The sequence below is a fragment of the Carya illinoinensis genome, chromosome 7 (assembly GCF_018687715.1).
Source record: "Carya illinoinensis cultivar Pawnee chromosome 7, C.illinoinensisPawnee_v1, whole genome shotgun sequence".
Taxonomy (NCBI): Eukaryota; Viridiplantae; Streptophyta; class Magnoliopsida; order Fagales; family Juglandaceae; genus Carya; species Carya illinoinensis.
The window spans coordinates 33566071-33587470 of NC_056758.1; the positions used below are offsets into that span (position 1 = coordinate 33566071).

The following is a 21400-nucleotide window of genomic DNA, read 5'->3' on the forward strand; positions in this document are numbered from 1 at the left end:
ATTCCTGGTTTCCGACCGTTCAGATTCCATGGATGGACTTCTTCAGATCTGAAATGCTTTAATATTAAAAGTCATAACTGGTAATGCTCAGTCATTTCTTAGCGTTGTTTTTTTATTTTTTAAGTTTTAATTTGTTTAAAGTGGGAAATTGATAGTTTTATATATAGCATCGTTTCTGAATAATACATATGTCAGACAAATCCGAAAGACGCTGAAGAACATTACGAGTATTGTTGGGAGTTTGACGCCCTGCTTTAAAAAACAACAAATTTTAGTCTCATATAAATCGAGTATTTGTCCAAATCTACAGGCTTAAAACTTTGAATGACTATATCTCGACGTGTTTTAGCGTTGATACAATGCCTACAGATAATGAGTCTGATACAAGCACATGATACAGCCCTCTGTCTTAACAGCGACAGTGGAAAGAACAACAACAACAACAATTAACGAACTGGTGTTCAGGTGGCTGCTCCTGGACTCGGGTTGTTTTCTAAGCTTTTTAATTAGACTGGCCATATACCTCCTAGCAAATATATGAGTGCCCAACTACGTGCCAAACTGATCATGTTAAGTAAACACAACAGGAGATTAAGAGAGATGAGTAAAAACTTGGCAATCATTGGTAAATGTGAGAGTGATTGAAACCTGTTTCACATTGCCCCCATAACGAAGGGCATCCCTGTCAGAACTGCAGAGTTTTGGTGATGATTAGTTTCTTTTGCTTGTCGGCTTGATCATTGCCTGCAAATTTCGCTGGCATGTTCGTTAAAATTATTTTCTCAATGGTGCTCAGATTTAGCAACCTATCCGGAAGCTTGTTTAGCTTATGACAACGTCGGATTTCTAATTCTCGGAGATTTTGCATTGCTTCTTCCTCCACTGTCCATTCTTCCAATTCCTTTAGCATCCAGAGGTGTAGAATTTGAAGTTTACCGAAGCCTTCACGAGGGCACAACATTTTCTTCTGGGTGTAGGAATCAGCCAACAGCCTCAGGACAGAAAGGCTTGGCAACTGCGCTAGGATTGGCATGGGATCTTTTGTCAGCTTTGAAACTGACAGAGTAAGAACTCTAAGTCCGGAGGGGAATTCATGTCCATCATGTAGCTCTGGTAAGTTTCCGAGCAAATACAAGTGAGTGAGATTCTCAAGGCTTGACAGAGGCTTTATTCCAAGCTGTGAAGGCCGACCATTTTCATCCTTGGATCTTAACCTCAAAGATTGAAGACTTGATAATCTTGCAATCCACTCATTTAATTCTTCAATGGAGTCAAGATGATATGTCAGACCTAGTTTCCTGAGACTTGTCAACCTATTCAAAACATTCTTCACCGGACTCTTCTTGTCCACAAATAATCCCCAGACTGTCTGGAGCTGAGTAAGAGAACAGCGATGTTTTTGCACAGACATATCAAGGCGTATTTCATTCAGGCATAGATGTCGCAGGTGTTTCATCTTCCAAATAGAATTCGGTAGAGAACTGATATAGGTGTGCTTCACATCCAAAGTCTCAAGGTAGGGCAGCTCACCAACAGAGTGGGGAAGGGTATCCAAGAAGGTCCACCTTAATCCCAAGTACCTTAATTGAAACAGTTTCTCCAGATTCTCAGGCAATTGAGGTTTGTAAACACGCTCTAGATCAAGCACCCTGAGTAGTCCAAAGCCTCGATGATCAATGACATTGCTGAGAAAGTTCCTTATTTCTTTTGCAGGTATATCTTTCTTTTGAACGTTGAAGGACAAGTAAGAGCGTAGATGCTGAATGTATGGCGGTTCTTTACATGGATAGTCTATGATGTCTCCATGCCCAGCAACTCGACGAACACTGGGCATAGGAGAATCATTTTTTTCCTCCTCTGACATTATTCTATGGATGTAGAAAAGGCTAACATATTTTGCTTTTGGCAAAATGATATCGTGTAGCTCTTCACGAATAACGCATATCTTGGGACTCCCATCTTTCCTCCTTGTTATTTCAATCATTTTCTGGTTTAGAAGTTCGTCCAGATACCCTTCCACCATATCCTCAGGAGTCTCGTTTGGTGAGTGGTTTACAAAGCCTTCTGCAAGCCATAAACGCAATAACCTCCTCACAGGGATTTTGTATCCTTTTGGGAAAAGCCCAAGATAAAGTAGGCAAGGCCTCAAGTGGAAGGGCAGATAATTATATTTCAAGGCCAAGATTTTTGCGACCTCAACTTCATTTTCATTACCTAGAAAAAAATTATGGAAAGGCTGACGAGAATAAGAAAAATCCTTATGAATATCAGCATTCAAACTTGGATGGTCAAGAACTTTCAGCCATTCCTTATAGCTGGCAGTTTTTGTAGACAGAAAACCTCCGAGTAGTATGATTGTCAAAGGTAAGCCCTTGCATGTTGTTATGATTTTTGTCCTAAGCTTGCTCAATATTTCCGAATCAGAGAACTGAGCGTCATCCGGTAAGCGTACCTGTTTCAAAAACAAATTCCATGTGTCCTCATCGTTTAGTGGCATGAGTTGATAAGGTCTTCGAGTTGGATTTGCCATCCTAGCTATGTTTACGTTGCTAGTAGTCAACAGCACCTTGCTACCAACAGTTTCTTCAGAAAAGGCAACACGCAGGCCTTTCAAAACTTCGAGTGACTGCACATCATCCAACACCAACAGAAACTTTTTATTCTGCAAATTCTCACGGATTTTGGCTACCAATTCTTCATCAGTAGCTTTCTTATCAACTATTAAAATGCCCATCGCCTCCAAAATGCTCAGCAAGGCATCTCTTAGGTTCTCAGAGGCAGAAACCCATGCACGGCAATCAAAATGACCTATAATCTCACTGCTGTTATATATTATCTGTGCAAGGGCAGTCTTGCCAGAGCCAACCACACCTACGATTGAGATGAAGGGAAGACCTCGGAATGAAGTGTCAGTTAGCCTGGTCACTAGCTTACTTTTGGCCTCTTCGAAGCCAAAGAGTTCTGATTTTTCATCCATAGAATGGCTTTGACTGTTTTGCTGATTTTGCGTTTGCCCTTCATCTTGATAACTTGAGCCATGCATATTGAAATAGCCAGGCTTTTCCTCCTTGATCTTCTGGATCTTTATCTTGATCTCCTGAATCTTCTTGTTAATATTCTGTACCTCATTGTGAAGGTCTGCACCATGCCTCAACTTCTTGTGGATGCAAATGTACTTCCTAGGGAAGTTCATTCTCCTGCTATGCATTCTCTGCAGGACAAATGTTTCAATGGCATCCTCTGCATTGTAAACAAGAGCAAGAAATTCTTCCACCCACTTCGTAACGCCGTCATCGCGTTCTTTCTTATCTTCTGCATCTATGAAGAAGTTCATCATCCGTCTTAGACTTACTCTGACCTGCTCCACCTCGTCTATCACCTCTTTGAAGATGTTTGATTCTTGAATGAGCAGGTCAGTAAGTTTCCTTATGACTACAGAGACAGCTGCCACAACATCCATTGATTGTCTTCAGCCTTTCCTCTTCGTATTCTTTTGCTTTACCACAGCCAAACCAGAAATGGTGGTTCCAGGAGGTGATTCATTGTTTGAGTACGGGTTGTGGATGAGTACAGTAGGCCTTGACCTTGCTGTAAAAGAAAGCCAGGCAAAATAATGTCATCTCTGTAGTCTTTTCTTTATTATCAGTAGTTATGTGGTGGGTGTGTTTTAATTGTGGTGTCATGTTTTCCAGCGAATATATTCTACCCAATGCAAATGCAGGCATAAACTCATCATGTTTTCAGATCTGTAATTATATAATCCGTCCAAATTTGACTCGATTACGAATATTTGTTAATGTGTGGTAGGATCTCTCTCGTCTGTCATAAAGGTAGAAAATGTAGGAGCAAGCAAGAATTTCTTTCCAGTCAAATCTCCAAGATAGTCAAGCAATTCACATTTGAAAAATTTCTCGCTTTCTGTGTTCACACCTCAGTTCAGAAATGACAAAATATTCTTGGAAATGTATTTCTAGAAAGAAATGCACCCTTCTCTTATAGAATTAAGATTGGACTAGTTAAAGTTAAGCTCAAGTTTTAGTTAACATGAGATGAATTTAATTTTAGTTATTTCATTCACATTATATTCTCACATTAAATTATCTATTTATCTATTATATAATAAAAAAATATTAATTGAATTTTTTAAAATTTAAATTTATTTAATTTTATTATATTTTACCATTCTACTGATTATATGTTAGTTAATAATTATATTCTACTTAAATTATTGGTTAAAAAATCATATTTTTAATGATCATTTAATGTTAATAACCATTAACGTCTAATTAAACACATAAAATTCTATATAAATATTTTAATTACAAATCAAATTTCTATATTTCCTATTCAATCTTTTTTTTTTTTGCCGAACTCTTTTTGTTGAGGCAAAAATGAGTTGGTTGACATATTCTTGTGAAAACCTTTATAAAATTGTGTTGTAACAAATGTTAAAGTGGAGTAACATGAAAAGGGTTGAAGTGGTGCTAACATGGCTTGTACAGAACTCAAAACAGAGACTTCGCTCGATGTGCGCTCAACTTGGAGCTCGAGCAGAATTCATCCAGAGAGTTCGCTCGACATAGAGCTCGAGTGGTAACCCAAAAAGAGAGTTCTCTTGGAGTGAGCTCGACACAGCGCTCGAGCGACTTCTGAAGCACAATGTGCGCTCGACTCGTGCTCGACACCTCGCTCGAGCCAATGTTCAGACAATTTAATTTTTCTAGGGTTTGAGTGCCGTGTTTCTTGGGACTTATCAAAGGGAAACTTTGTTCTGTTCTTTGTGTAGAGAAATAGAGTAAAAACCCAATTGGCTTCCAAGAACTTTTGAGAGAAACAATTTCCCCACATTGTTGACTCTCTCTTAGAAAAACATACTTCCACCACACCACACTCAAGATCAAACATTTTGTTGAGTCCATTGAAGTGGATGAGTTTATTGGCTGGGAAGAGTTTTGGAGCTGCTGTTGATGCACAGATTGAGAGGTTTTTGTGGGAAACTATAGAAGGGTCGGAATTTCAGCATTACATGCATGTAGAGATCTAGTGGGTCACTCGGGGTGTTGCAAGCCAAATTTAACAACTACAAAGGTTTTGTGAATGTCTTTAAATTAATTGTAATAACTGAAATTTCTATAATAGATTTGAGGTAGTGTCTTACACCTGGAGTGGGTTTAGAGTTTGAAGTCGTTCTTCAAATGAGTTTCTATTTCGTAAACAAATTGCTGTAATCGATTATTTGTTTGATTTATTCCTTTGACAAATTGTTTGCTTAACAATATTTTTGAATAGACCAACAAAATTGTTTTACACCTATTCACCCCCCTCTAAGTGTTGTGTTAGGTAGAACCACTACTTTTTCATTCTTCTATCCAATAATCATATCTATTATATTTTCATCCGACCATATTCTTTTACCAAACTTTCTTCTATCTAACCGTCTAACGAGAACCTTGCAAACGATTCAAAGAAAGTCAGATACATTTATTTGGACTAATAATTTGAAAAGACCAATTAATGGTAAATTGTGATACCTCGGAATCATTATAAACTATTTCTCCTACCAGGATAATATACGATCTCATTTACCACCATCCTATAATTACCATCGCTTAATTTCCATATGTTTAGTTGAGGGTATGAATGTAGTTTTATTAATTAAAATAACAATTAAATTGGTTTTTAAAATGAAAGGTTTTGAAAGTCTCGATGTTCACACGTTAAAATCAAAGTTTAAAAAAATTTTGTAGTCTCCATAAAGGAAAAGTAATCGTAGTCTTTACATTTCTTTTGTTCCCTGTGGACTCTTTGGCTGCTGTTTTACCTTGGCAACCAGGATGTCAGTTCATCGACAACATGGAAGAGTTCCCCCAGTGGCTCTTCATTTTGGGTTAGACCAAGAAAGACCTTCTGTTAATGGAGCATGTTTAGAAATTTACGTTTTTTTATTTATCCGTATGCATTCCTTCCCTCTGAGACAGTTTGAGATTGATGCTTCTTTGCCGCTGGGTTTCTCCGTGGTCTTTCTTTATTTCCTAGCGGATGCGCAGATGGGTTTATTATAGCTGTCACATAATAATTTCAACTACTTCCAGTAATCAGACCAAAATTCAAGCAGACGTGAGAATAACACGTTTTGGGATTTATTATTATACAATTATGTAACTTGTTTGAAAGAAAAACAAAGACAAGTTGACTTGACTTTGCGAAATTATCAGAATAGTGTTATTCTGTTTACATCCATCAGGAGCATGTACGATATCTTGAATGAATGTGAATGAGGCGAGTTAGGTTTCTGTCAAGCGGTGAGCAGCAACTACCAATTCTTTTTTTCTATTTTCCTTTCCTGTCAACCCATAAAACAATATTTTTTCCCCTGCGGAGCCATAAAGCAATTCATATTTGAAGTTTACACTTTTGGGTCTATTTCTTACACCATGTCCGAAATCTGTTAACAAGAAATGCAGTTTAGGGATCTCAGAAGCTGAACTGAGGATGCTATTTACAAGTAAGTCACCAGAAACATCAAGCTCGTGGAACTTATCTCTTGTCATTACTAGTTTTATTTACCATATATATGGTCTTCTTGACAAAGCGTCGTGTGTGTTTGTGTGTGTGTATTCTTCCTGCTTTCAGTTTTGAGTGGCTGGCTTTTTGTGGAGAAGAGGAGGATTGTCCAGGTGTTCCCAGAACCGGTGCGGAAACTATGGAACGATTGGGAGCTACGAATAATGGTCCTGATCAGCCTTACCTTGCAGATGTTATTAATTGTCATGGGCAACCGCAGAAAGTATAATCCGGGAACTTGGCTCAGATTTTCCATTTGGTCTGCATACCTAATGGCAGACTGGGTAGCAACTGTTGCACTAGGTGTCCTCTCCAATAAGCAAGGAAATTCCTGTACCTGTGCTGCAAACAAAACTGAAACTACAGATGCGGAGCTCATGGCATTCTGGGCACCTTTTCTCTTGTTGCATCTCGGCGGCCCAGACACGATTACTGCTTATGCTTTAGCAGACAATGAGTTGTGGATAAGGCACTTTCTTGGGCTAGTTGTCCAAACAATTGTAGCATTGTATGTCACTGTCACGGCTTGGAGTGGAACTTGGCTCTCATTCTTGACAATTCCCATGCTTTTTACAGGGGTGATAAAGTATGGAGAAAGGTCATTAGCCTTGAGGTCTGCAAATCGGGAGCAGTTTCTTGATTCCTTGCTTGAGCCTCCTGATCCTGGCCCCAGTTATGCTAAATTCATGGAGGAATTCACTTTGAAAAAGTGTGAAGGGTTTAGTGTCTTGGCCATTGAAGTGATTGAGGAGGCTGACCAGTCTCCTACCCGCAATGGCAACAACGATGGTGCTGCTAATAGTCGGACATTATTGCTCGCCGCATACAACTTCTTCCAGACTTTCAAGCGGCTCTTTGTAGATCTTATTCTTAGCTTCCAGGACCGTGACCATAGCCAGTCTTACTTCAAGGATCTCTCTTCAGAATATAGTTTCAAGTTAGTTGAAATTGAACTTGGATTCGCATATGATGTTTTCTATACCAAAGCACCTATAATATACACTACATGGGGATGCATTCTCCGCATCATCAGTCCCTCTTTAACCATTATAGTGTTGGTGGTGTTCCTGTTTGTTGATAAGGGCGATCACCTCTTGACTGATCTGGTCATTAGTTACATACTGCTGCTTGGAGCTATTATTCTGGAATTCTATGCTGTCATTTTGCTACTCTACTCCGACAGGGCAAAGCTATGGTGGAGTAAGCATCCAAAAATATGTTGTTTTGGATCACTAGTCTCTGGTTTTCAATGTATGGTTTCTCCAGTTTCCAAATTTATTCCACCTATGGTTTCTCGAATGTTATCTTATTCTCTACCCTCTAATAAAATGAAGTGGTCAAATTCCTTGGCTCAGTACAATTTGCTAAGCTTCGCCCTTCAAGATAATCTTGTACCTTGTCTGGAAGGTAAACGCGATCTTTTCATAAAGATTGTGAAACATATACCAACATTGGAGAAGCGCCTGCATAGATATCGTTGCAGCATCTCTCCTGAACTGAAATCTTGGATCTTCGAGCACTTTCTGAGGAAATCAAAGGACACCACAGAGAAGGACAGCAAAGACAAATCAGAGGACGTCATCGCATCTTTATGTAGTGCAAGAGGCAATCTTGTTTTTGAACAAAATAACTGTTTCCTCTTGTTCAAATGGACAACTGAGTTAGAATTCGATCAAAGCATTCTTGTCTGGCATGTTGCTACAGATCTCTGCTATCACTCAGATGAGGTTAATGACTCAGCTGTCAAATGTTGGAGCAAGAACCTATCTGACTACATGTTATATCTTTTAGTCATGTGTCCTTTCATGCTGCCCATTGGGATTGGGATGATCAGGTTTCGAGACACTTGTGAGGAGGCCAAGCAATTTTACAAGGAAAAAGGTTTGTCATTTAAAGACGAGAGTCATAAGACGAAACTCTACGAGATGTTGCTTGCAGTGAGTACTGAAGTTCTTCCAACTAAGGTAAAAGGGGACAGGAGCAAATCTGTGCTATTCAATGGTTGCAGGCTTGCACATGAATTGCTGAAAATGGATAGAGAGAAAAAGTGGGAGTTTGTTTGTGACGTGTGGATAGAGATGCTAGGCTACGCAGCCAGTCAATGCAGAGGATACTATCATGCTCAACAGCTGATGAAAGGTGGGGAGCTCCTCACTCATGTCTGGCTTCTTATGGCGCATCTAGGCATTACACAACAATTTCAAATAAACCGAGGCCATGCCAGAGCCAAGTTGGCTGTGTACTGAGTATATATGCTGCACTTTTATTATTATTATTATTATTATTATTCTTGATGTGAACGTGGCTCAACTTTTTCAAGAATAAAACTCTGAAAACTCGTTAAGCACCAGCGGATTATAGATGGGATATATCACTTCTATCCTCTCGTAAAATGTCGTGTTAATAAAATGAATAATGATAGAAACACAACCTTTTTTATAACAATGCTTTCAATGGAGGTTTCATGTTTTATTCGTCCCTCCCTCCCAGTGTTGTTTTTTTTTTAATGTTTATATTTTCTCTCTTTAATTTTTTTGTTAAGTTCATACTTTTCAAGCTTCCTCAATTTTTTGTTTTATTTTATTTTTAGTTTTTGTTTTTTTAACATATTAAAACTTGAAGATGTTTTCTGAAAATTTTGTCTTATATTTTCTGTTTTGACAGAAAGGGAGGGTAACCTTAAACAAAGGCATAGTTAAAAAATTAAGAAGAAAAATAGAAAGAATAATTAGATTAACAATGCATCTAGAAGATTAACCACCATAAGGAATCCTGAGAGCTGGGAAGGACAAAGTTGCACTTAATTTGATTGAGGGCAAGCAAGCTGGTGATAAATTGGGGTGTACTAAACAATATATATATAATTTTCGACTGTTCGTTATGGAAAAATACACCAACACGGGACGTTCCACCTGAACAAAGTCGTCTCCCACAAAGGGATTATGTCTGAAACCCCTGTGAGTGGAAAGACTTATATTTTCCAGTTTAACAATCTAAACCGTACGAATTAATTAGCAGCCCATATGTATCAGTTGTATTTGTCAAATGAATCCTAAGATGCATTTGATTTCAATTCGAATTGATGACATGCCAAAAATGAAAGATTTGGTTTCTTTCAAAGATTTTAAAAGTATTGGCAAATAAAATAATCTTAACATCACTTTAATTTAGTAATGCTTTTTTTTTAATACGGTCTCGAAGGATGATCGTGAATTTCAATGAGAACTAAAAAATTGTTTAATTTCATTGACCACGTGTACCATGATCTGATGAAGTCAACGACAATGTTAATGCTACAATGTTCACCAGCAGTTAAAGATATCCCAGTCAACAATCCTAGAGCTCTCATTAGCATATCACTCCCAGATATCAAAAGGAACAACAATTCTTTCTAAAGGATGAAAAATCACTAGAAATAGAAAAACCCAAATCTTGTCCACACACACACAGAATAGGAGGCACAGAAATGTACCATAAAATGTGAAGCAATTCCAAACCCCCAGTCAGGAAATTAAAAAACAGGGCAGGAGAGGTGAATATGAATCCTCAAACCTAACAAGTAAAACTACATAGAGATCAACTCCAACAGGCAACCACATGACAGAAAAGGGGAAAACAAAAAGAACTAATACAAACGGCATCTAGATACGAATAGACACGAAGACAAAATTTCCCCATCATATGATTTTTTTGAATCTTCAAAAATACAATCCCAGAAACTACCAAATCAAATAGTTTTGAAACTACGCACTTAAGATCAAACCGACTTCACTTCCACTCAAAAATAAAGAAAAAGAATTGTGTCAAAACTTCAAAAATTAAAAAAGGAAAAGGAAACATACAACAGGACAGAGGGGATAACAAAGAAAAACTAAATATATTTTTTTGATCGGTATAACAAAGAAAAACTTAATATATAACAAAACATAAATTAGACGACGCATTCTCGCCAAGAGCTAAAGCACAGAGATAGGGAGGTGACAACCTACAATAGATCAAACACCTTTGCTAATCATTAGAATTCAAATAAAAGTACAATAGAGGACATCTTCCAAGCTATCACTACCCACTTTTTTCTGAAAGGGCAAAACAAATTGACAGGGAAGGATGGATATATATCCTCAGAAAAGAGAACAAAAGTCCAGACATAAGATCGTTGAACCATTAGCATGAGATGACCAAACATTTTGACAGCTTGAATGATTATCCTATACTTCACATTCCATCTACTCGTCGTCCTCTTCCTAAAAAGAACAGAATAGAAAAGAAAAGAAACAATTAAAACGATGATTCAAATCTGATTGTACAGAATAAACTACCAAGACCAAATAAATTAAAACAAACCTCATCACTGCCCTCTTCTTCTCCTTCCTCATCATCATTCACCTCAGACATTGACTTCTCGGACTCTACCTCTTCCTCTGCTGCATTGGCACCTTCAGCCTGATTCAACAAGAAAGACAAGCATGACAATCATTTATAGGGTACACAAACAGTATGGCAAACAAGAATATACATTAAAAGACTTGCCTGTTTCTTATTATAGGCTTTCATGTTCTTCTCATAGTCGGCCTTCCTTTTGTCGGCCTTTGCTACATATGGTGCTTTCTCCTAAAATATAAACACCACTTTAGTTTAATGCATTTATCCATGCATTATTTTAATAAAGGACTTTCATGCTGGGATATCTTACGGCCTCAGACAGAGACTTCCATTTTGCTCCAGCAGCTTTACCAACCTGGTTGTTTCAAAATTAACAACAGATTTTAGATTTATTGGGGCACCGTTTCAATTTCCAAACCAACCCAACCCAGAGAAGACCAACAAGACTTACAGCAGAGACTGATTTGTTGTCAGGGTGATCTTTATTGAACTGCTTCCTGAATTCTTCCCTGCAGCGATCATATTAGGGAAATAAAGAATGTGAGAGGAATAAAAATTAATCAGAATCATATTAGGTCATAGCCCTCACTTTGTTACCTGCAAGATATTTCACAACAATTGAATTCACATTTACTTTTCAACACGTTGCAGGTAACAAGGCTTTCCTTGTTCCCCCAACCCAACTCCCCTCTCCTCTCTCCTCTAACGCGCCCTCTAAATAAATATATATATATATATATATCTTATAATGCGTCCCGATAAATACCTTGCGCGCACTTTTTCCCTTTTTTCCTTCATTGGAGAACATTGTATTTTCCATCGAAAAAAGCATAGTAAGTTGAAAAAAGAGATCTGAGGTTCAGGAAGATGATTACATGAAAACGAAGAAGGCACTGGCAGGCCTCTTAGGCTTGTTAGGGTCCTTCGCTGCCTTTCCCTTCTTAGTCGATGCACCTACCGCTTTCGTGGAAGCACCGCGTTTCTTATTCACGGAGAGCCTACCATCATATACAAAACCATGCGAAATATATGAACAAACTCACATATAATTTCACCGACATATAACGTTTTCGTCAGTTTCTAGATCTGAGATTTGAGCCACCATGATCGACGTGACTCGAAACGCTCAAAGAAGCAACGGATTCTTAGTAAAAGCTAGCGAAAACAACAAAACTTACTTAGCATCAGCTTTCTTCGGCTCAGACCTCGGTTTTGCTCCCTTCATGATGATTCCTGCATATATACGATCGGATCAGCGAAAATAAATCAAAATACGTGAAAAATCGTCGAAAATTGATCTAAACCAACAGGACTTACGAGTTGGTGACCTAGTTAGTAGGGTTAGGGTTAGGTTTGGGGCAAGGGTTTCAACGCGTAGCGAGAGAGAGAGAGAACAAGGGATAAGTGGGATTGATTGGAAGTGAGGGGCTTTGAGAAGCCGAAAACCGGAGATATTAAGCTCGGGAGGTTAAATTGAAATTCAATTGCGAACGAAATGAAATTTGGGGGTTTAGGCGGGATTTGAAAATTTATGCCAAGTCATCCATCCTTGTGCTTTCACGGTATTGGCTCTGCGTAGATCTTAAGCGTGTCCTTTTATCTCTCTCTTCTGTCCTTGACTCTTGTTGTGTTTTCCTTTGTGTTTCTTCTTCCTCCGACGGTCAGCAACCCTCTGGCGGACTCGGATTGCAGTCAGACCAAGCCCAAGTCTAAGCCCAACTCCATTAAATTTTCTTTGCTCCTGAAAAGCCCAATTCTGATGTACAGGACCAAAAGTTTCAGTGACCCGGGCCCAAGATTTTGTTTTCTCAATTTTTCTTGAGATGAATCACTTAGCTCTGAATTTAGAAAAATGATTTGTGCAGTCGGTAAATATAGTCGGCATGCAGTCACTTTGAAAAAAATAAATTAATATGGAATTTATATGAAAAAAAAAATATTTTTATAACTTTTTTTTATTCATTCTGTACAACCATGAAAAAAAAATATATATTTTTATTTATTCTGTACAGCCGACTGCATGCCGACTGTATTTACCGACTGCGTCTAGCAAAACCCCTGAATTTATCCAATTTTCGGTTATAAAAATAAGAAAAATTCTTGTTGCAATAGGCTAGAGGAAGCGCCTCGCAACCGGCACCCACGTGGAAAAATGAAACGATTCATTTCATTAATTTTAGAGGAATGATATTTGCAGTTGTGGTTGTGCAAGCGGCATACAGTCGCTTTGAAAAAAATGAATTAATATGAGATTCACATAAAAAAAAAACTAACTTTTTAATCGTAGACCCTACTCTTTTTCAAAGTGATTGCGCGGCGTTTGCAATTCCACGACTGTATGTAACATTACTCTTAATTTTAAACAATATGGTACGTTCGTCATCCTTTTGGTTTTCTTTCTCCCTCCTTTCATTTTTTCCCTTCTCTTCCTCCTCTGAGTTTCCTTCCTCCTCGCATGGCTCAAAAGCACTTACACTAGCTATTGGAACAAGACCAAGAACCATTCCTTCTCACCCAAGACCCAGTTACAAGTTGTTAAGAAACAAAAATTCATCAACAAAACGTTGAGCTTTCCTCGAAGCTTTTGCCAAAACACTTGCTTTCTCTCATTCCATGACTTTCTCGATTTCAAGAAACCTAAACTCTTTGATTTTTTATCTCCAGCCAAGAGTCCTTGAAGAATTTCATTTTAAGGCTTCAAGCAGGTGGGGAAATGAATTTTGATTCTAGTGAGTATTTTTTGCAAATTTTTTGATAGAATTATATGGTTGACTAAAGTGAGTTTTTTCAAAATACATACACTTGCTCTACATTACAGCAATCATTTTGAATTTGGGAGCACTAACGGCCAGCCAACATTAATAAACAATGGTCTATCTGGAAGGATCAACAAGAAATAACAGAAATGCATTGAAAATGAGTTTGGGAAAAATCTAAGAAATGGGTTTGGCAAAAATCTAGGAAATAGGTTAGTGAGAAATATGTTAATGATGAAATGTAGGAGATAAATTTTTTTTTTTTTTTTTGGGTGGAGAAATGCTTCAACGTAAGGGAAATCTTGATTCATTGCTCTGGTTTGCTACTCACCTGAAGAAGAAGAAGATCTCAGTTGCTTCCCGCTTTCTTCCTTCTTTGTTTTTTTCTCTTTCCTTTTTTTGTTTGCATTTTTGCTCTCTTTCCTTCTTTGCATTTTTCTCTTTCCTTTCATTTCACTAAGTTCGTTAGGCTTGGTTTGGGACTCTTAACTTATCTTCTTTCATTATTATAAATTTTACAAATTTCTATATAAAATATAATGAATAATTCAAAATTTTTAAATCTTAAAATAATAATATTTAAAAATAATATTATAACAATATTTTATTCAACTGTAAACTTTTATTTCATCTCAATTCACTATCGAGACCTAACATTAACTTCCTCTGCAGTATTTGGTGGACAATAATATATACGCGCGCGTGTAGATGTGATTTCTGTTCCATCAGAACAACTCAAAATACTTCCGACTTCCAAGTTTCCGTTGCAGGTTGAGAGAGTGTTTGCAGACTTTTGTTCAGAGACGGAGACCTCGAGAAACAATGCCTTGCAAGGGCTATAAAATCATACTGCGAGTTTTACGTTATGAACAAAACAAGACTGTTGAGGATGTAAAGTGGTTGAAATGGGGCTAATTTTATGTATATGATTATTAATTACCGTTTGATTGGTAGAATTGCAAAATACGATAAAAATAAATTAGATAAAAAAATATTAATAAAATATTAAATTAATAATATTCCTTTTCATCAGGGGGCATGGTAATCAACTTGCTAAGTTAATTTGTCAAAAGGCAGGAATCCAGATTTTCGTCAATTGTTTTCAATAATATTAAATATTAGATAATTATAATCTATATATCTTTTCTTTTATGACGAACGTTAAAAGCTTGGATAAAAAAATTTAAAAGATCAAACCTACATATAACAGTAGCTCAAAAATGAAAAACAGAGAGAGAGAGAGAGTGGAAACAAGTTCAAATTATCAAAGTCCTGTTTACAACAATTGTTGAAGCTTGTGTTTGTTTGTTCGTTTGTTTTGTTTTTTGTTAGCTCTGGTTGGTGTGAGTTACAGAGGATCCCTATCTACAAAATCGACAAGCCAACACATCCCACAAACGCTCCCTCACTCTAAAAGTCTACGACACAAATCTCACAAATGTTAATCTTCTGAAGCATAAAAAAACTCATCACTTTCGACACCTTCGAGTATATTTAACATTCGATTACCCCTTTTGAAACTATCTTGTTTGTTTCATTGATATCATCTCTGCTTCTGGTGCCCTTCTCCAAGCTAATTAGCGCATCTTTGGGGGCATGCATGTGATGATCCGCTTTTAAGTGTATTTTCGTTGAAATAGTTATTTTTATTTTAATTAATATTTTAGTTATTTATTTTAATTTATTTGCGTTTTAAAGTTAGTTTTTAATTTAATTGATGTTGTGTTTTATTTCTTTTAGTTGTTTTGTGGGTTTTAATCTCTTTTTGACGGTTTAGTTTTGTTTCCCGGAATGAGGATTAGACCTCATCTTTTCCCTACATCTCTTTTCCTTTTTCTCATCTTTTTCCTTTTTCTTTTTTTTTTTCTTTTTCTTTTTTCCTTCTTTCTTTTTCCTTTCTTTTTTTTTTTTTTTCTTTTTTTCTTTTCCTCTCCCCAGCGTCGACCCCCCCGGTCTCTCTCTCTCTTCTCTCTCCCTCACGGCCGAACGCTTCCTCAGCCCAGACCCACCGCCGCCGGCCACCGTGCGGCACACCACCCCTACCAAAACCTTCCCCTCCCTCCGGCGCACCACCCCACCGATTTCCACCCCCATCCGGCCGGCCGTTTGGCCGGAAAAGCTCTCCAAAGGCTGCACGGATTTTGCCCCGATCTGCCGCCGTCGCTCCACCTCCGGCCACCATTTCTTCACCACTTCATCACCGGTCCCTTGCCGTCCTAACCCACCTATTTCCGGCCTCCAACGACCACCGGAACAGCTCCTACGAGCTAGCTTTCCTTTTTGGGAAATCCGGCCTCTTTCCAGCGATTCCGCCGCCACCCACGGCCAACCACCACTTCCAATAGCTTCACAACCATCCCTAGACCATTCCCTATCAATCCCAAACCCTAGTTTATCCCCGTTCAAAAGTGGGTTTTTCACAACCCACGGCCACAGTGAATTTTCACTGTGACGTTGCTTTTTCGCCGCCGTTTGCAACGCCTCGTATTTTCTAAAATTGCCATATAGCGCTGTAAGTATTTTTCCAAACCCTATTTTCAGATTTAAATATATATTGCTCATTCAATTTATTTTAATCTGCTGGTTGGTTGATTCCGAACTGAGTCCGAGGAGTTCGGGGGTCGGATGGATGGAGGACGGAGTTACTTGTTTTATTGATTTATGTTGTTGGATTATTTTATTGTGCATTATTATGGCATTGCATGGTGCATGCACGTGTGTTTTTGTTTATGTGTGAAAAGTCTGTGTATTGGCGTAAGTGGTCTTACGGGTGCGTGTGTATCACGACCCCAAGCCGGGATGGGGTATTATCCCGGTGGAGCTCCTCTAGTCACTCGGGAGCGGAATAAACTGAGTGATGTCCCTTGAGTTGTCGCTAGACGACGGGAGCGGGGGCTAGGGGTTGCTTGGCTACGAACGCGTCGGGCGCGGAACCGGGCAACGCTCTACGCACCGACTCCGTGGCCCTTTGCTGGTGAGGGCTAGAGGATGCTTGGCTACGAACGTGCGGGGCACGGAACTGGGCATCGCTCGTTAGGTGTCACATGCGTGGTGGTACTCTGCGGTGTGGCACTGGAGCCAGGGTGTGCGGATGACCCCTAGGGGAGGTCATGGTGCATACGGTTAAAATGGATAATGGTTTGAGTCGGACAAAGGCCAAATGTGACTTTTGGCGTGTTTTTCGGAAAGGATGTGTTTTTGGGCCAAATAGGTTTTTGGCGTGTGTGGAAAAATCGTGTTTTATGGGCTTTGTGCATTGGGCATGTTTCATGCATGTTGTTTGAGTTCTATGTGTTTTTATCTGATAGTGTTTGGGTTTTACTTACCTGCGGTACCATTTTTGGTTCCGTAGCTTTTGGTGCAGAGTTTGAGGACGAAGAGGAGGAGGCTGAGCCCGAGGATGCGGCTCCGCCGGGTTGCTGATGCTATGCTTTATATTTGGTTTAAACTGTATTTGTGTTTTTATAATATTTTATTTATGTATGTTTTAAACAGCTTTTATTACGTTAAGAAAAATTCTGGTACTTAGTTAAGACTTTCGTTATCCGCTGCGTGTTCTTTCGTGCACATTTGTTGCCTTGCACACACTTGGCACACGTCGATAGGATGGTGACCCGGGTTGTCACCATCCGGACGTCTCGATTTCCCCGTGTTCGGGCGTGGGGATCTGGGGGCGTCACAGGTGGTATCAGAGCGGTTTGGCTCTGGGTAAAATCACATGTCCCGTAGGCAGTACCAGAATGCTTTTTAAAGTTGTGTTTTAAAAATTATGTTAAGTACAGTTGTTTTATTTGTTTTATTTGTTTGAGCTTGTTTGTTTGTTTGTATTTATTTGGTTATGTTTTTGCAAGCTGGTTTCCTTTGTTTCTTGCTGTGTGGTGTTGGTTTTGTTTTTGTTGGTTTTATGATGGTTTTATTTGTTTTCTTAAAGGAGGGTCAAGAGTGGTGTTGTGGCAGGAAAATTGGGAGACCAATGAAATCTACCCAGGAACCACGGGACAATACCTCCCGGGATGACTCCATAGCCGAAGCAATACGGTAGATGACGGAATTTATGCAGTAGAGTGCGAGGTCTCAACAGACAGGGCCTTGGCCACAACAAGGACCTTGGCCACAACAAGGGGGTCCCTGGCCACCATCAGGAGGGCCTTGTCCACCGTCAGGAGAGCCTTGTCCACAACAAGGAGGGTTTTGGCCACACAACCAGGAGGTCCTTGGCCATATCAGGGAGGGCCTTGGATGTATCCAGGAGGGTCCAGTAGCATGGTGCAAGCCGGATGCACCTATGAGCGCTTCCTGGCGCATAGGACTCCACACTTCGCTGGAAATGAGGATCCACTTCAGGCTGGAAGATGGATCAAAGATCTGGAGAAAACCTTTGAGGTGTGTGGATGCACTGAGGCACAGCAAGTACTCTACGCCAGCTATCTCTTGCAAGGTACCGCTTCTGATTGGTGGGATACCAAGAGGGTGTTGTTGGAATCTGAGCTGGGATCTTTCGCTGCGGTGACCTGGCAGCGTTTCAAGAAGGAGTTCAATGACCGCTTCTTTCTCGCATCGGTAAGGAAGCAAAAGGCAAGAGAGTTCACAAATCTGGTCCAAGGGGGCGCGACAGTGGAACAGTACGCCCGGAGGTTCATAGAACTTGAGCGATTTGCTCCTCACCTTGTCGCCACTGAAGAGATGCGAGCAGATCGTTTTCAGGAGGGGCTACGTCATGACATACGCCGTATGGTGGTCAGCCATCGGATATCCACTTTTCCAGAATTAGTGGATGTGGCCACCCTCGTGGAGCGGGAAAATAATCTGAGTGTGGGCTCCCCTCCAGGGCATAAGAGGCGGAGTTTTTCTGGTGAAGGAAGCAGCTCGGGTTCGTCCCAGAAGTTTGTTCAGCGGACCGAAACTCGACCTCAAACGTCCTCAGGTGTTCGTATGGGAGGACGGGTGCCTATTTGTGGAGCTTGTAATAGAGCTCATGAGGGCGAGTGTCGGATGAGTAGCGGACTCCAGTGTTACCGGTGCGGCCAAGTGGGACATATCGCTCGGGATTGCTCCGTCAGAGTTCAAAGAAGCCGTGGAGGTAGACACGGTGGAAGAACCAACCCGAGACAAGTAGTGCAAGCCCGGGTTTATGCTGTCACACCCGGAGAGGTGGATGATGAGGCGCCAACGACCCATGATGCTGGAGTAATTACAGGTATGGTTCAATTTAATTTTAAGTTGGATTTAATTCTTGGTGTATGTGGATTATTCTTTGTTTTTGGATTTCATGGGTTGATGTGTTTGGTTCAGGAAGAGTCCGTTTGTATGAGTTTTATGGTTGTACTTTGTTTGATTCCGGTGCTTCACGGTCGTTTGTATCTTCCACGTTTGCTCGGGTGTGTAATTTGGTCACGGAACCGTTGCCGAAGTCTATGGTAGTGGCTCTACCCGATGGTGAGATGGTGTGATGTTTCAAGGTTGCTTTGGGATGCCCGTTAAATTTTGAGGGAAGGTTCTTGGATGCGGATTTGGTGGTGTTCAAGCTGTTGGGCTTCGATATCATCCTCGGGATGGATTGGCTATACCGATATTCTGCGAGTATTAATTGCAGAAGTCAGATAATTAGCTTTCAGCTTCCAGATGGTGATTGTCTGGAATTTGCGAGGAGTAGATTAAGAGAAAAACCGATAATTATATCGGCGATTCAGGCAAGACGAGAGATTGCATGGGGAGCGGATGCATTCTTGGTGCAGATGGTGTCCACGCCGTCTGAGAAGAAGTCTTTGGCAGACATTCCAGTTGTGGAAGAATTCCCCGATGTGTTTGTGGATGACTTGCCCGGACTACCCCCTGTTCGGGAGATGAAGTTTGTTATAGAATTGGAACCTGGAGCGGCTCCTGTGCATAAAGCTCCTTATCGCATGGCACCGGCTGAATTGAAAGAGTTGAAGACTCAGTTGCAAGAACTCGTAGAGAAGGGATTTATTCAGCCTAGTACGTCGCCGTGGGGTGCACCAGTTTTATTTGTTAAAAAGAAAGATGGAACCCTCCGTATGTGCATTGATTATCGGGAATTGAACAAGGTGACCATCAAAAATAAATATCCTCTTCCGCGGATTGATGATTTGTTTGATCAGCTTCAAGGAGCAGCCGTGTTCTCTAAGATTGATCTGAGGTCGGGATACTACCAGCTGAGAATCAGAGACCAGGATGTGCCTAAAACTGCTTTCAGGTCGAGGTATGGGCATTATGAATTTAAGGTGATGCCGTTTGGGTTAGCTAATGCCCCTGCAGCTTTCATGGATTTGATGAATCGAGTGTTTCGACCTTATCTGGATTCCTTTGTGGTAGTGTTCATTGATGATATACTGATTTATTCCCGAGATGTGGAAGAGCATGTGTATCATCTTAGTCTGGTGCTTGAGAGGTTGAGAGAACACCAGCTATACGCCAAGCTCAGCAAGTGTGAATTCTGGTTGGAAGAAGTTAAATTTCTTGGGCATGTAATTTCCCGGGGCGGAGTGGCTGTTGATCCTAGTAAGGTAGAAGCCATTTTGTCATGGCAGCGCCCGACAACAGTGCGCGAGGTCAGGAGTTTCTTGGGGCTCGCCGGTTACTACCGAAGATTTGTAGAGGGTTTTGCTCGCCTATCCGGACCTCTCACAGCTTTGACTCGGAAGAATACAGAATTTGTTTGGTCAGAGAAATGTGAGAGAAGCTTCCAGGAATTAAAGAACAGGTTGACGACGGCACCAGTGTTAGCGCTCCCAGAACCGCATAAGCCATTCGTAGTCTTCAGTGATGCGTCTAAGTTTGGTTTGGGTTGTGTCCTTATGCAGGAAGGACGGGTTGTAGCCTATGCATCTCGTCAGCTAAAGGACCATGAGAAGAATTATCCGACGCACGATCTAGAATTGGCTGCGATTGTTTTTGCCCTCAAAATCTGGTGGCACTTCTTGTATGGGGAAGCTTGCGAGGTATTTACTGATCACAAGAGTTTGAAGCATTTGTTTTCCCAGAAAAATCTGAATATGAGGCAGAGGCGATGGCTGGAGCTAATCAGTGACTATCAGTGTGAGATCAAGTACCATCCGGGGAAGGCTAATATAGTTGCTGATGCTTTGAGCTGGAAGTCACACTTGGAAGATGAAGCCGAGCCATCAAAATTGGATTCGTTGCTTTGTGGGATGAGAAGGCTCCTTATAGAGAGTTCGCAGCAAGTGGAGATTTTGTCTTCAGTTCTTGATATTCGGGTAACTGATTTTGAAGAATTGAAAACTCTCCAAAGAAGGGATCCGAAGCTGCTGAACATCAGGAAAAGAGTCAGAAAATCTCGAGGGCCGTTACACTATAGCATGGATAATGATGGGGTACTTCGGTTCCGAGATCGCAGAGTGGTCCCAAAGGACTCAGATTTCAAAGAACGAATCATGGCGGAAGCTCATGCGGCCCCGTATTTAGTTCACCCCGGCAGTACAAAGATGTATCGGGACTTGAAGAAAAATTACTGGTGGGATGGAATGAAGAAGGACGTTGCCTTATATGTTGAGAAATGCCACACATGCCGTCAGGTAAAGGCCGAGTATCAGAGACCTGCAGGCATGCTCCAACCCCTCCCTATTCCTGAGTGGAAGTGGGATGACATCACGATGGACTTCGTAGTGGGTTTGCCGAGAACGCCTAGTGGGAAGAATTATGTTTGGGTGATTGTGGAC

General features: G+C 40.3%; 3 protein-coding genes across 3 annotated transcripts; 1 reads left to right on the forward strand and 2 right to left on the reverse strand.

Moving 5' to 3' along the window:
* Nucleotides 1-685: 685 nt before the first annotated feature.
* On the reverse strand, nt 686-3460 carry LOC122316343 (probable disease resistance protein At1g58602). Its single transcript, XM_043132872.1, has one exon. It carries the CDS (start codon nt 3458-3460, stop codon nt 686-688), a length of 2775 nt encoding a protein of 924 aa, XP_042988806.1.
* Nucleotides 3461-5769: 2309 nt separating this feature from the next.
* Nucleotides 5770-9006, forward strand: LOC122316728. Its single transcript, XM_043133471.1, has 2 exons — nt 5770-6505; nt 6634-9006. The coding sequence occupies exons 1-2, from the start codon at nt 6493-6495 to the stop codon at nt 8808-8810; spliced, it is 2190 nt and encodes a 729-aa protein (XP_042989405.1). The 5' UTR covers nt 5770-6492; the 3' UTR covers nt 8811-9006.
* Nucleotides 9007-10555: 1549 nt separating this feature from the next.
* Nucleotides 10556-12429, reverse strand: LOC122316730 (HMG1/2-like protein). Its single transcript, XM_043133474.1, has 8 exons — nt 12265-12429; nt 12126-12180; nt 11823-11945; nt 11399-11456; nt 11258-11302; nt 11095-11175; nt 10909-11007; nt 10556-10808 (listed from the first exon to the last, which is right to left on the reverse strand). Exons 2-8 carry the CDS (start codon nt 12170-12172, stop codon nt 10791-10793), a joined length of 471 nt encoding a protein of 156 aa, XP_042989408.1. The 5' UTR covers nt 12173-12180; nt 12265-12429; the 3' UTR covers nt 10556-10790.
* Between the last annotated feature and the right edge of the window lie 8971 nt (nt 12430-21400).

Excerpts from the sequence above, each read along its gene's own strand:
- LOC122316343 (XM_043132872.1), bottom strand. The coding sequence starts at position 3,460 with ATGGATGTTGTGGCAGCTGTCTCTGTAGTCATAAGGAAACTTACTGAC.
- LOC122316730 (XM_043133474.1), bottom strand. The coding sequence starts at position 12,172 with ATGAAGGGAGCAAAACCGAGGTCTGAGCCGAAGAAAGCTGATGCTAA. Across the intron at positions 11,946-12,125 it reads CCGAAGAAAGCTGATGCTAA|GCTCTCCGTGAATAAGAAAC; the intron begins GTAAGTTTTGTT and ends ATATGATGGTAG. Across the intron at positions 11,303-11,398 it reads ACAACAAATCAGTCTCTGCT|GTTGGTAAAGCTGCTGGAGC; the intron begins GTAAGTCTTGTT and ends TGAAACAACCAG.